General features: G+C 38.7%; 2 protein-coding genes across 5 annotated transcripts; both read left to right on the top strand.

Moving 5' to 3' along the window:
• Positions 1–2,903: 2,903 nt before the first annotated feature.
• On the top strand, positions 2,904–7,154 carry LOC137711611 (inorganic pyrophosphatase TTM1-like). 3 transcript variants are annotated; one of them, XM_088695354.1, is made up of 11 exons: positions 2,904–3,262; positions 3,589–3,954; positions 4,290–4,404; positions 4,516–4,711; positions 4,795–4,908; positions 5,027–5,200; positions 5,880–6,074; positions 6,273–6,395; positions 6,465–6,577; positions 6,765–6,816; positions 6,905–7,154. In XM_088695354.1, exons 2-11 carry the CDS (start codon positions 3,615–3,617, stop codon positions 6,941–6,943), a joined length of 1,461 nt encoding a protein of 486 aa, XP_088551480.1. In that variant the 5' UTR covers positions 2,904–3,262; positions 3,589–3,614; the 3' UTR covers positions 6,944–7,154. The 3 variants fall into 3 exon arrangements, with proteins under 3 accessions (XP_088551480.1, XP_088551479.1, XP_088551478.1); XM_088695353.1 differs by having other exon boundaries at positions 2,933–3,262; positions 3,599–3,954; positions 6,693–6,816; XM_088695352.1 differs by having other exon boundaries at positions 2,934–3,262; positions 6,693–6,816.
• A 311-nt stretch (positions 7,155–7,465) lies between these two features.
• On the top strand, positions 7,466–12,403 carry LOC137710890 (inorganic pyrophosphatase TTM1). Of its 2 annotated transcripts, none has more exons than XM_088695351.1 (12): positions 7,466–7,593; positions 8,167–8,539; positions 8,844–8,958; positions 9,070–9,265; positions 9,350–9,463; positions 9,587–9,760; positions 10,480–10,674; positions 10,889–11,011; positions 11,081–11,193; positions 11,381–11,432; positions 11,521–11,793; positions 11,887–12,403. In XM_088695351.1, the coding sequence occupies exons 2-12, from the start codon at positions 8,200–8,202 to the stop codon at positions 12,100–12,102; spliced, it is 1,911 nt and encodes a 636-aa protein (XP_088551477.1). In that variant the 5' UTR covers positions 7,466–7,593; positions 8,167–8,199; the 3' UTR covers positions 12,103–12,403. The 2 variants fall into 2 exon arrangements, with proteins under 2 accessions (XP_088551477.1, XP_068306147.2); XM_068450046.2 differs by having other exon boundaries at positions 11,309–11,432.
• The last annotated feature ends 16 nt before the right edge of the window (positions 12,404–12,419 follow it).

The following is a 12,419-nucleotide window of genomic DNA, read 5'->3' as shown; positions in this document are numbered from 1 at the left end:
AGGATTTCCCATTTTTATTCCTATGAAAAATGCAAGTTCTTGCATTTCTTCCCTGTAGGAACTTGCTTACCTACACTCTCCATCGATGTGGTAATTTTGTTTTTTTTTTTAATTAACATAAAGTTCAGGGGGAGATTGATTACTTTCACCAATAGCGTCAGGCCATACTCATAACCTTGAACATGAATGACTTACGCGTGATACCTAATTGCCAGCTGCTGTTAGTATGTATTTATGTAAGAATTTATAGATCAAACACCAAGAAGGATGGTTGATAGCTAGACTTTAATCTTGTTCAGGCGATACACAAGGCAAAGACCTTACCAACTGAGCCAACCTCTGTTGGCATTTTGCTCTGCCATTTGATCACTAAGGTTGAATTTCGTTCATGCTCACGAGTGGGTCTTGCAATCAAGCTCTCGTTAGCCTTTGCCCTCGAGGGTCAATCTCCGTTTGACCACAGAAAACTTTTGCAAGACACGTTAATATATTATCAATTTGGAATACTTCTACCGTAATATATCAGTGGCACAAAACTAAGTTTTTTCTTTTTTTTTTGGAAATTGGAATAACTTTTCCAGGGAAAATATGCCACAACAGTACAAAGAAGCCTACACCAAGGTAAGCAACTGTAGACCAACAAAAAAAAACCAAACAGCAAAAGGGGTTAAAGAGTGAAGATGCTAGAACCGAGTTTGCGCATCGCCCCCTCCCCTGCCATAAAAGATTAAGGGGGACAAGGCAATCCATCCTTATTTAAAACAAAAATCAACGAAGATGGAGGTCGATTGACCCAAGTTACATTACACATCTCCGTATTACTACGCGACGCTAACCTGTCGGCCTCCAAATTGGCCGATCTTGGGACCTAAGACCAGCGACAGCCTTGGAAAGAGTTCCCTGGCCTTAAAACTTTTGCCAAGGTAGGAAATGTTTCCCATCTGCTAGATTCCAACGAAGTTGATAATGAAGAAATTGAGTCCTTAAAATCAGATTCAACGATCACCCACTGATGTCCTAAAGCAAGAGCGAGTTCACAACCCCTCAAAATAGCAATAGTCTCCGCAGTTGCCACATTAGGAGCCTGGATTGCATACTGAGCTGAAGCTACAAACCAGCCTTCTACATCACGCATCACAATCCCCATGAAGCCATCCCTTGTCGACAGCTTCCAACTTGCATCAACGTTGACCTTCAAATAGGGATGAGACGAGCAGGACCAATGCTCCACTAGAGCAGCTGTACAGGAAGCAATCACCAATGGTGGAGAAGCCCTATGAGCTTCAAAGAAAACAACTGCATAATTTGATATAACAAGGAGAACCTGGGTAGGATGGATATCTTTTTTATTGAACAAAAAATTGCATCTAGCTTTCTATATGTGCCAACAAGTAAAAGCTACATGAGAAAGCAAAAAACTTTGATCCGCCTTACACCCAAACTGCCACGATGCAATGGAATGAAGTCAATCCGCCCATGAAGTAACCCCATTGCTATCCACTTTATAATTAAGCACACCACCAAACTATATAGTTTCCACCCATTGGCATAATAACAAGAGATGTTCAACAAACCTAGCATGACAATTGCAAATGGGACACATTGGTGAGGGAGCAGATTTCTTTTTAAATAAATTCTCCATTGTGGCCAGAGCTCCATACAATGTTCTCCACATAAAATTACGAAGCTTTAGCGGGGTGTTTAACTTCCAAACAAACTTCCAAATTTGGCTCGAGGAAAAAGTGGAAGATGAGGGATGCCCACCCCTTGGGAAGCAGTGCCGTGACCTAGCCTAATGGTACCCATATTTAACCAAATACAAACCATTCTTTGTGGATGGCCAGACAAGTCTATCATTCCGCCAAGGATCCCCAAGATGCATCTCCAGAATAGCTTCCTACTCCGCCACTGATAAGAATGGTTGAAGAGAATTAATGTCCCACTCTCGGGAAAAAGGGTTAATGAAAGAGGCCACCCGAGTGTCCTTAGTAACCAACACCATTCCACCTGGCGGGGGATGACCCAACGGCAAGGAAGGAAGCCACCTATCCATCCACAACCACATAGTACACCCATCCATAATTTGCCAATGGAATCTCTGCAATAACAAATCTCGGCCCACCAAAAGACTGGTCCAAGCCCAAGAAGCCCGGCTGCCCCGTTTAGCCTCAAAGAAAGAGCAGTGCGGAAAGTATCTAGCTTTTAGGACCAAAGCCCACAAGGAATTTGGGTAATGAATCAGCCGCCAACATTGTTTAGCAAGCAAAACATCATTAAAATCACTAAAGTTCCTGAAGCCCATACCTCAATCCTGCTTGGTAGACCCAAAATATGTTTGGACACCCAATGAATTTTCCGCTCTCCACCCATTTGTCCCCACCAAAACCCTAATAATAAAGAGTCCAGTTCATTACACAACGCCGCATGAAACTTAAATAAACTCATTGGATATGCTGGAATTGCTTGAGCAACCGTTTTTATTAACACCTCTTTGCCCGCTTGAGAAAGAGTGCTTTGCTTCCACCCTTGTATTTTCCTCATAATCCTAACCTTAACACACGCTAAACCCCTCTGCTTTGAACGACCCCACATTGCAGGAACACCAATGTAAGTCTCCAGATCAGAAACCACTGGCATATTAAGAACACCTTCCAACTCCTTTGACATGTCCACCGCAGTATTGGAACTGAAGAAAGCACACGATTTTTGAAGGTTAACTGCTTGGCCCAAAGCCGTACAGTAGTCATTAATTATTTTAACCAGATGGCAACAATTCGAGCGATTTGCCTTCAGAAAAATAAGTGTGTCATCAGCAAAGAAAATATGAAATATAACCGGACCATGCGAGTTCATCCTCACCCCTGCCAAAAACTTCTGATGTACCGCCATTTGTATTATCCGAGAGAGAACATCACTAACTAATAAGAACAAATATGGAGATAAAGAATCACCTTGTCTGAGGCCTCTTGATGGAGTGGCACAAAACTGAGTTGAAAAAGAAAGAAGAACTAATTCCAAACTTGTACACATCAACGAGTTTATCCATTCTTTTCTGAGGAATTTTTGCATCCGATTTCTTCTCGCGCGTACCTCTCAGGCTCAAGCAATCGTCGCCATGTGGCGTCATATTTTTACATAAATATCCATCGGCACAATCTGACAAGAATTATAGCAACAAGGTATAAATTTCCCAGAAATTCGAAGAACTCAGAGAAAGCAGTTGCAGCAGCTGTGACTTCTATTTTTTTCTCTCTTGAAAAAGGTGTCAGTATATTGTTAGTTATTAACTTGATGTTTAAGCATGGACATTTGTGAATTTCCAGGTTTACGGTTTTGCAATTTTATTACTTGTTTGATCCTTGTTCTATTTTTTCTCTTGAAAAATGTTGATCACTCTGACTCGATCAAAATTTCGAAGTTTCCAAATTTATGCGATTTTAATTTCTTGATGATTTATTCACGTGGGAAATCTGCATTTTTTTTTTAATTTCGTTTTTGCATTTCTGTAATTTTGGCTGCTGGGAAGGATTTCTTGGATGCTAATTTATCAATGGATTGTTAACTATTAACTAAAAGTTCAACTTGTAGGAAATAACAGAGATTTTGAGCTCTAAATGGCCCAAGATACAAGTTCTGGCGCTGAATCACGGCGGCCACGTTCTGGTCTGTTGCGGGATCAGGTTCAGCTTGTGAAAAGAAAGGACTGTGATCGATACGAGATTGTCCAAATTCCAGATGTCCTATCATTTGAGAAAGGTTTCTTCATAGTAATTCGGGCGTGTCAGCTGTTGGCTCAAAAGAATGAGGGGATAATACTAGTTGGAGTGGCAGGCCCCTCTGGAGCTGGTAAAACTGTTTTCACTGATAAAGTGCTCAACTTCATGCCCAACATTGCTATTATTACAATGGACAACTACAATGATGCTAGTCGAATCATCGATGGAAACTTTGATGGTAAGAATCTCATTTTTGAGTCCATCAAACGTCTGTTTGATTTGATCGTTATAAACTTTCAACTCCATTTTGTACAGTAAGGATCTGTTTAATTTTTCCTGTTATCAAAATTTCACATATTTTCAATGATTATTCTTTGTTGGTCATTGTGTTCTTTACTTTGTTTCCAAGATTGCTCACTTCCTTGTTTACAGTTTTCCTGAAAGGTTTGTACTTCTGCTGTCTTCCTCCGTTGTCATATCTGAATCCTTTTGTTCGATTATTGATCATTGAATAAGTGATTTCACATATGAGAGTCATGGTTGAACTCTTATTGTCATAATGTTTTGGAACAGATCCACGCCTGACAGATTATGATGCATTGCTTGAAAACATACACGACTTAAAGGCATGCAATCCTGTTCAGGTTCCAATATATGATTTCAAGACGAGCTCCCGCATAGGGTACAGGTAGTGCATCTCGGCATGATGTGGTAATGCTTTGCCACATACATAACATGATAGCTTTCATTTTCTTCTGATTCTGTTGTATATTGATGATCATTCTGGTGCTTCTAACAGAACAGTAGAGGCCCCTAGCTCCCGTATTGTGATCATTGAGGGCATATATGCTTTAAGTGAGAAATTGCGACCTTTGCTAGATCTTCGTGTATCTATAACTGGTGGAGTTCACTTTGACCTTGTAAAGCGGGTTTTAAGGGACATTCATCGTGCTGGCCAAGGGCCTGAAGAAATTATCCATCAAATTTGTGAAACAGTTACCCCCTTATCCCATGTTAGAAAATTTTCGTTATGAGTACAAAATATTTATGGTGGTTCTCATCCAGAATTTTGGTACAGGTGTATCCTATGTACAAGGCCTTTATCGAGCCAGACCTTCAGACAGCACATATAAAAATCACCAACAAGTTTAATCCCTTCACTGGTTTTCAGAACCCTATTTATATTTTAAAGGTTGACTGGTAAATTTTCTTGTTTTGTTAAAACATTTTCTCCAGTTTGCTTGTTTTAAACAATATGTAATTGCTTACTTTTTTGACTGCTTCACTGAGATTTTTTTTACTTATTGCAGTCAACAAAGGAAGTGACAGTGGATCAAATCAAGGCTGTTATATCGGAAGATCACAAAGAAAGAACAGAAGAAACTTATGACATATATCTTTTACCACCAGGTGAAGATCCTGAAGCGTGTCAGTCGTATCTAAGGATGAGGAACAGAGATGGCAAATACAATCTCATGTTTGAGGTTCGACATCTGTAAACTGAAGTTCCTAAGAGATATTATATGCATTTGACTTTATCCTATCAGTGTCATTGCCTACATGTATTTTGGAGTTGTTTTCATCATTGATCAACAGAAAGAAATGAATCTACAAAAGGTTTATTTTCAGGATTGCTAAGATATGAGAAAGACATCTCAGACTACAAAAGGTTTCCACACTACAATGGATACTAACCCTCTTCTTGGAAGCATTTGATATTTCTTCAACTAAAGCTACTCTTTTCATTTATTTCTTTCCCTAAGATTTTACCTACTTGTGGAGTTGAAAATTTTGGGTCATGAGGTGCACCCGTTATTCCTGTGTCCATTGAAATAACAATTTAAATGTGTCTTTCCATTTCAGTCAGGAACCTTGGTGTTTTTCTTAGTGAAATGAATTTCTGATTCTATATATAAATAAGCTTGATATCATCTGGATTACGGATTAAGGAAAAGATTTGAAGATTGTGACGTGGGGATTTTGACGGGAGCACATTCTTACATGGTTGTATTTTAATTACATGGTGTCGCAGGTGAAAATTCGTATTAATTTGTGTGTAGGATTTCTGCTGATATGTGCTTGGTGGTGGATTGTTGCGTCCAAATATCATAGTTTGTTCTTCCAGAGTAGGATCTCTGACTAGTTTTATCTCCTCGCTCTCAGGAGTGGGTTACAGATAGTCCCTTCATAATATCGCCCAGAATAACTTTTGAAGTTAGCGTACGCCTGCTTGGAGGTCTCATGGCCTTGGGGTATACAATTGCATCCATCTTGAAACGAAGCAGCCATATCTTCTGTGACGACAAGGTTTGTGTGAAAGTTGATTGGTTGGAGCAACTTAATCGTCAATATGTTCAGGTATCATGCCACACATACTTTTTTCAGATTATATTGAAATTGGTGATACCTATAAATTGATAATTTTTATAATACTTAAAGAATCGGCCTGTGCTGTTCTTCATGTCAGATGTTTATTTCTGGAAACGAAAACAAGACTTGTTTGCTTTTAGGTGAATTTTGCAAAGCTTAGCACTAACTTACTGAACTGGCTTGAAGGTGCAAGGAAAGGAGCGGTTAAATGTTAAAGATATTGCACAGAAGCTCGGCCTGGATGGTTCATATGTTCCTCGTACTTACATCGAACAAATTCAGCTGGAGAAACTTGTAAATGATGTTATGGTATGACTCACTCTCAACTGATCATGCATTGTCATGTTTGTGTGTTGTCCTGATGTGATCAATCTACAGGCCTTGCCAGATGATTTGAAGTCAAAGCTCAGCATAGAGGATGATTTCGTTTCGAGCCCTAAGGAAGCACTTTCCCGAGCTTCAGCAGATAGGAGAAGCAAGTATCTCAACCGGTAATTTTCATCTTCAGCTGTTCTTTCCGGAATTGAAAGGATAATGAATTATCATCCATCTGATCATGCTTGTATGTACTGATTGGTTTCTTTAACATCATATTTCACTGGGCAGGGGTATATCACAGTCTTACTCAAATCAAAGGGACAAGACTTTGTCCAAGCTAACCAAACTTGCTGTTAACAGTAGAAGGTTTGATGGAAGAAACCCGGAATCACCTGCAGCAATTTCGAACCAGGTGAGGTACCCCATTTTTCGAATATTCCTGTTGATGGCACATAACTATGAAATTGTTTCACCAACAATTTTGCGTTGGATTATTTCAGGGAGTTATTACTCAACTTTCAGAACAAATTTCAAAGTAAGATGCCGAGTCCCATGACCATGAGGATTCATCGGAATATTCTTCATCACCTTGGGTTTCAAATATGAAACTCAAAGTCATTGGTCGATTTCAATCTCAACTCGATGTCGGCTAGAAAAACCATTTCATCGTTCTTATTATTAAATAAAAATTTAATATGACTTTTGAATAAAATTCAAAATTTTAAACTCATTATTATTATTATTTTTTAATATATTATCAATTTAGAATACCCTCACCATAAAATATAAATAAATAAGTCACTTTCTACTTTTTGGCAAAGGCGGAAAATCACTCATTTATTTTTCACTGAAAATCAGTGGCCCAAAAATAAAGGTCAAAAAGAAACAAGAATCTAATTCCAAACTTGTACAGTCCAAATCAACGGTGGTCTTTTCAGGTCAGTACCTAATCCAACGGCTGTTTTTGTAATTACGAAGTTACACCCGAGTTTATCCATTTTTTTTCTGAGGAATTTTTGCATCAGACTCAACCAATCGTCGCCATGTGGCGGCAGATTTTTACATAAATATCCATCGGCGCTATCCGACAAGAATTATAGCAACAAGGTATAAATGTCCCGGAAACTCCCAGAACTCAAGAGAAAGCAGTTGCAGCAGCTGTGGCTTCTATTTTTCTCTCTTGAAAAAGGTCTGAACTCTGATCATTCTGTCTCGATCAAATCTTACATAGTTTTCAGCTTTTTGCGATTTTAATTTCTGGGTTACTGTTCTTTGATAATTTCCTCATCTGGGCAATCTCCAATTTTCGTTTGTATTTTCATCTGGGAGGAGCTCTTGAATGCTAATTAATCAATGTTAGTATATTGTTAGTTATTAACTTGATGCTTAAGCATGGACATTTGCGAATTTCCAGGTTTACAGTTTTGCAATTTTATTACTTGTTTGATTCTTGTTCTATTTCTCTCTTGAAGAATGTTGATCACCCTGACTCGATCAAAATTTCGAAGTTTCCAAATTTATGCTATTTTAATTTCTTGACAATTTATTCACGGGGGAAATCTGCATTTTTTATCTTGATTTTGATTTCGTTTTTGCGTTTCTGTAATTTTGGCTGCTGGGAAGGATTTCTTGAATGCTAATTTATCAATGGATTGTTAATTATTAACATAATGTTCAACTATGTACATTTATGAATTTCCGTGTTCAAAATTCTGCAATTTCAGAATTAAATGTTGCTTTTGCTATTTGTTGCATCGTGCAGTGTGTAGGAAATAACAGAGATTTTGAGCTCTAAATGGCTCAAGATACAAGTTCTGGCGCTGAATCGCCGCGGCCACGTTCTGGTCTGTTGCGGGATCAGGTTCAGCTTGTGAAAAGAAAGGACTGTGATCGATATGAGATTGTCCAAATTCCAGATGTCCTGTCATTTGAGAAAGGTTTCTTTATAGTAATTCGGGCGTGTCAGCAGTTGGCTCAAAAGAATGAGGGGATAATACTAGTTGGAGTGGCAGGCCCTTCTGGAGCTGGTAAAACTGTTTTCACTGAGAAAGTGCTCAACTTCATGCCCAGCATTGCTGTTATTACAATGGACAACTACAATGACGCTAGTCGAATCATCGATGGAAACTATGATGGTAAGAATCTCATTTTTGAGTCCATCAAACATCTGTTTGATTTGATCCTTATAAACTAACAACTCCATTTTGTATCAAATTTCACATATTTTCAATGATTATTCTTTGTTGGTCATTGTGTTCTTTACTTTGTTTCCAAGATTGCTCACTTCCTTGTTTATAGTTTTCCTGAAAGGTTTGTACTTCTGCTGTCTTCCTCCGTTGTCATATCTGAATCCTTTTGTTCGATTATTGATCATTGAATAAGTGATTTCACATCTGAGAGTCATGGTTGAACTCTTATTGTTGTAATGTTTTGGAACAGATCCACGCCTGACAGATTATGATACATTGCTTGAAAACATACATGACTTAAAGGCAGGCAATCCTGTTCAGGTTCCAATATATGATTTCAAGACGAGCTCCTGCATAGGGTACAGGTAGTGCATCTCTGCATGATGTGAAAATGCTTTGCCACATACATAACATGATAGCTTTCATTTTCTTCTGATTCTGTTGTATATTGATGATCATTCCGGTGCTTCTAACAGAACAGTAGAGGCCCCTAGCTCCCGTATTGTGATCATTGAGGGCATATATGCTTTAAGTGAGAAATTGCGACCTTTGCTAGATCTTCGTGTATCTATTACTGGTGGAGTTCACTTTGACCTTGTAAAGCGGGTTTTAAGGGACATTCAACGTGCTGGCCAAGAGCCTGAAGAAATTATCCATCAAATTTCTGAAACGGTTGCCCCTTTATCCTGTGTTAGAAAATTTTCGTTATGAGTACAAAAGATTTATGGTGGTTCTCATCCAGAATTTTTGGCACAGGTGTATCCTATGTACAAGGCCTTTATTGAGCCAGATCTTCAGACAGCACATATAAAAATCACCAACAAGTTTAATCCCTTTGCTGGTTTTCAGAACCCTAGTTATATTTTAAAGGTTGACTACTAAATTTTCTTGTTTTGGCAAAACATTTTCTCCAGTTTGCTTGTTTCAAACAATGTGTAATTGCTTACTTTTTTTGATTGCTTCACTGAGATTTTTTTTTTTTACTTATCGCAGTCAACAAAGGAAGTGACAGTGGATCAAATCAAGGCCGTTATATCGGAAGATCACAAAGAAAGAACAGAAGAAACTTATGACATATATCTTTTACCACCAGGTGAAGATCCTGAAGCGTGTCAGTCGTATCTAAGGATGAGGAACAGAGATGGCAAATACAATCTCATGTTTGAGGTTCGACATCTGTAAACTGAAGTTCTTAAATGATATATACGATTTGACTTTATCCTTCCAGTGTTATTGCCTACATATTTATCGGAGTTGTTTTCATCATTGATCAATGGCAAAGAAATGAATCTACAAAGGTTTATCTTCAGGATTGCTTAGATATGAGAAAACATCTCAGACCTCAAAATCTTCATTAATGTGATCCTGTTTCCCACTTGTTTTCTTTTCACAAATGTGTGAGCTACAATGCATACTAACCCTCTTCTTGGAAGCATTTGATATTTCTTCACCTAAAGCTACCCTTTTCATTTATTTCTTTCCCTAAGATTTTACCTACTTGTGGAGTTGAAAAGTTTGGGTCATGAGGTGCACCCGTTATTCCTTTGTCCATTGCAATAACAATTTAAATGTGTCTTTCCATTTCAGTCAGGACCCTTGCTGTTTTTCTTAGTGAAATGAATTTCTGATTCTATATATAAATAAGCATGATTTCATCTGGATTACGGATTAAGGAAAAGATTTGAAGATTGTGACATGGGGATTTTGATGGGAGCACATTCTTACATGGTTGTATTTTAATTACATGGTGTTGAAGGTGAAAATTTGTATTAATTTGTGTGTAGGATTCTGCTGATAAGTGCTTGGTGGTGGATTGTTGCGTCCAAATATCATAGTTTGTTCTTCCAGAGTAGGATCTCTGACTAGCTTTATCTCCTCTCTCTCAGGAGTGGGTTACAGATAGTCCCTTCATAATATCGCCAAGAATAACTTTTGAAGTTAGCGTACGCCTGCTTGGAGGTCTCATGGCCTTGGGGTATACAATTGCATCCATCTTGAAACGAAGCAGCCATATCTTCTGTGACGACAAGGTTTGCGTGAAAACTGATTGGTTGGAGCAACTTAATCGTCAATATGTTCAGGTATCATGCCACACATACTTTTTTCAGATTATATTGAAATTGGTGATTCCTATTTGTTTTTCAAACTATAAATTGATAATTTTTATAATACTTAAAGAATCGGCCTGTGCTGTTCTTCATGTCAGATGTTCATTTCTGGAAACGAAAACAAGACTTGTTTGCTTTTAGGTGAATTTTGCAAAGCTTAGCACTAACTTACTGAACTTGCTTGAAGGTGCAAGGAAAGGATCGGTTATATGTTAAAGATATTGCACAGAAGCTTGGCCTGGATGGTTCATATGTTCCTCGTACTTACATCGAACAAATTCAGCTGGAGAAACTTGTAAATGATGTTATGGTATGACTCACTCTCAACTGATCATGCATTGTCATGTTTGTGTGTTGTCCTGATGTGATCAATCTACAGGCCTTGCCAGATGATTTGAAGTCAAAGCTCAGCATAGAGGATGATTTCGTTTCGAGCCCTAAGGAAGCACTTTCCCGAGCTTCAGCAGATAGGAGAAGCAAGTATCTCAACCGGTAATTTTCATCTTCAGCTGTTCTTTCCGGAATTGAAAGGATAATGAATTATCATCCATCTGATCATGCTTGTATGTACTGATTGGTTTCTTTAACATCATATTTCACTGGGCAGGGGTATATCACAGTCTTACTCAAATCAAAGGGACAAGACTTTGTCCAAGCTAACCAAACTTGCTGTTAACAGTAGAAGGTTTGATGGAAGAAACCCGGAATCACCTGCAGCAATTTCGAACCAGGTGAGGTACCCCATTTTTCGAATATTCCTGTTGATGGCACATAACTATGAAATTGTTTCACCAACAATTTTGCGTTGGATTATTTCAGGGAGTTATTACTCAACTTTCAGAACAAATTTCTACGCTGAATGAGAGGATGGATGAGTTTACATCCCGTGTTGAAGAGGTGAACTCCAAGATACCACTCAGAAGAGTTTCAGCAAGCCAGCAAAATTTGGCTCTGCCGGCCGAAGCCTGCAATGGATCCGGACCAACTTCTCTTTTTGTTACTAGCTTGAGTAATGGCTCGTTGGGAGGAACGCTACTGCCCAATTCTTTGTCGTCCTCACAGTTGGTCAAGGATTCACCACTGATGGAAGAGGTATTTAAAATACACTTGTGGTGACATATTGATCTATCCTCTGTTCTCTTTCCTTCTGTTTGCATATTTGGTTACTTGGTGCACACTCAACAGATACTAGCCATAACACGAGGTCAACGGCAGATCATGCACCAAATAGACAATTTGAGCAATCTTCTGCGGGAGTATACGGCAGAGAGGTTTCGCCAAGGAAGAACAGATACTACTGGAAGAATGCCTGATATCGAATCAGTTGTCCCACTTGTTCTTGCTTTGGCAATGGGCGGTTTAGGTGTCTTCTTCTTCAGGAGTCTGACTTCCCCAAAATAATTGTGTCAAGCAGCTAACTTTCGGCATAGAATCTGCTATAAACATGTTTGTATAAACCCATGCTGTATTCCAAATAAGGGTAGCCTGCCTGTGTGATGGAAGGAGGCAAATATAGTTTCTAGGTTTATGCTGGCGTGGTCGGCCAATGTTGTAAATAGTTGGTATACTGTATACGGGAAGAGGGATTCAAACTTGTTGCAACGGGCGGGCGACAACGGTCTGGCCACCGCTTGCATATCCCCTTCTGTTTTGCTTGATATCTTGTATTCTGCATAGAAATGGAAGATCTGGCAATTCATAATTTCATTTGGTTCTTA

The sequence above is a fragment of the Pyrus communis genome, chromosome 6, assembly GCF_041283825.1.
Source record: "Pyrus communis isolate YQ-2024b chromosome 6, ASM4128382v1, whole genome shotgun sequence".
Taxonomy (NCBI): Eukaryota; Viridiplantae; Streptophyta; class Magnoliopsida; order Rosales; family Rosaceae; genus Pyrus; species Pyrus communis.
Note: the sequence above shows the minus strand (reverse complement) of the source record. Positions and strands in the feature narration are given on the sequence as shown.

Coding starts and splice junctions, on each gene's coding strand:
- LOC137711611 (XM_088695353.1), top strand. CDS start 3,615: ATGGCCCAAGATACAAGTTCTGGCGCTGAATCACGGCGGCCACGTTCT. Junction 3,955..4,289: donor CATCGATGGAAACTTTGATG/GTAAGAATCTCA, acceptor GTTTTGGAACAG/ATCCACGCCTGACAGATTAT. Junction 6,817..6,904: donor CTGCAGCAATTTCGAACCAG/GTGAGGTACCCC, acceptor GGATTATTTCAG/GGAGTTATTACTCAACTTTC.
- LOC137710890 (XM_068450046.2), top strand. CDS start 8,200: ATGGCTCAAGATACAAGTTCTGGCGCTGAATCGCCGCGGCCACGTTCT. Junction 10,675..10,888: donor TTAATCGTCAATATGTTCAG/GTATCATGCCAC, acceptor ACTTGCTTGAAG/GTGCAAGGAAAGGATCGGTT. Junction 11,794..11,886: donor ATTCACCACTGATGGAAGAG/GTATTTAAAATA, acceptor CACACTCAACAG/ATACTAGCCATAACACGAGG.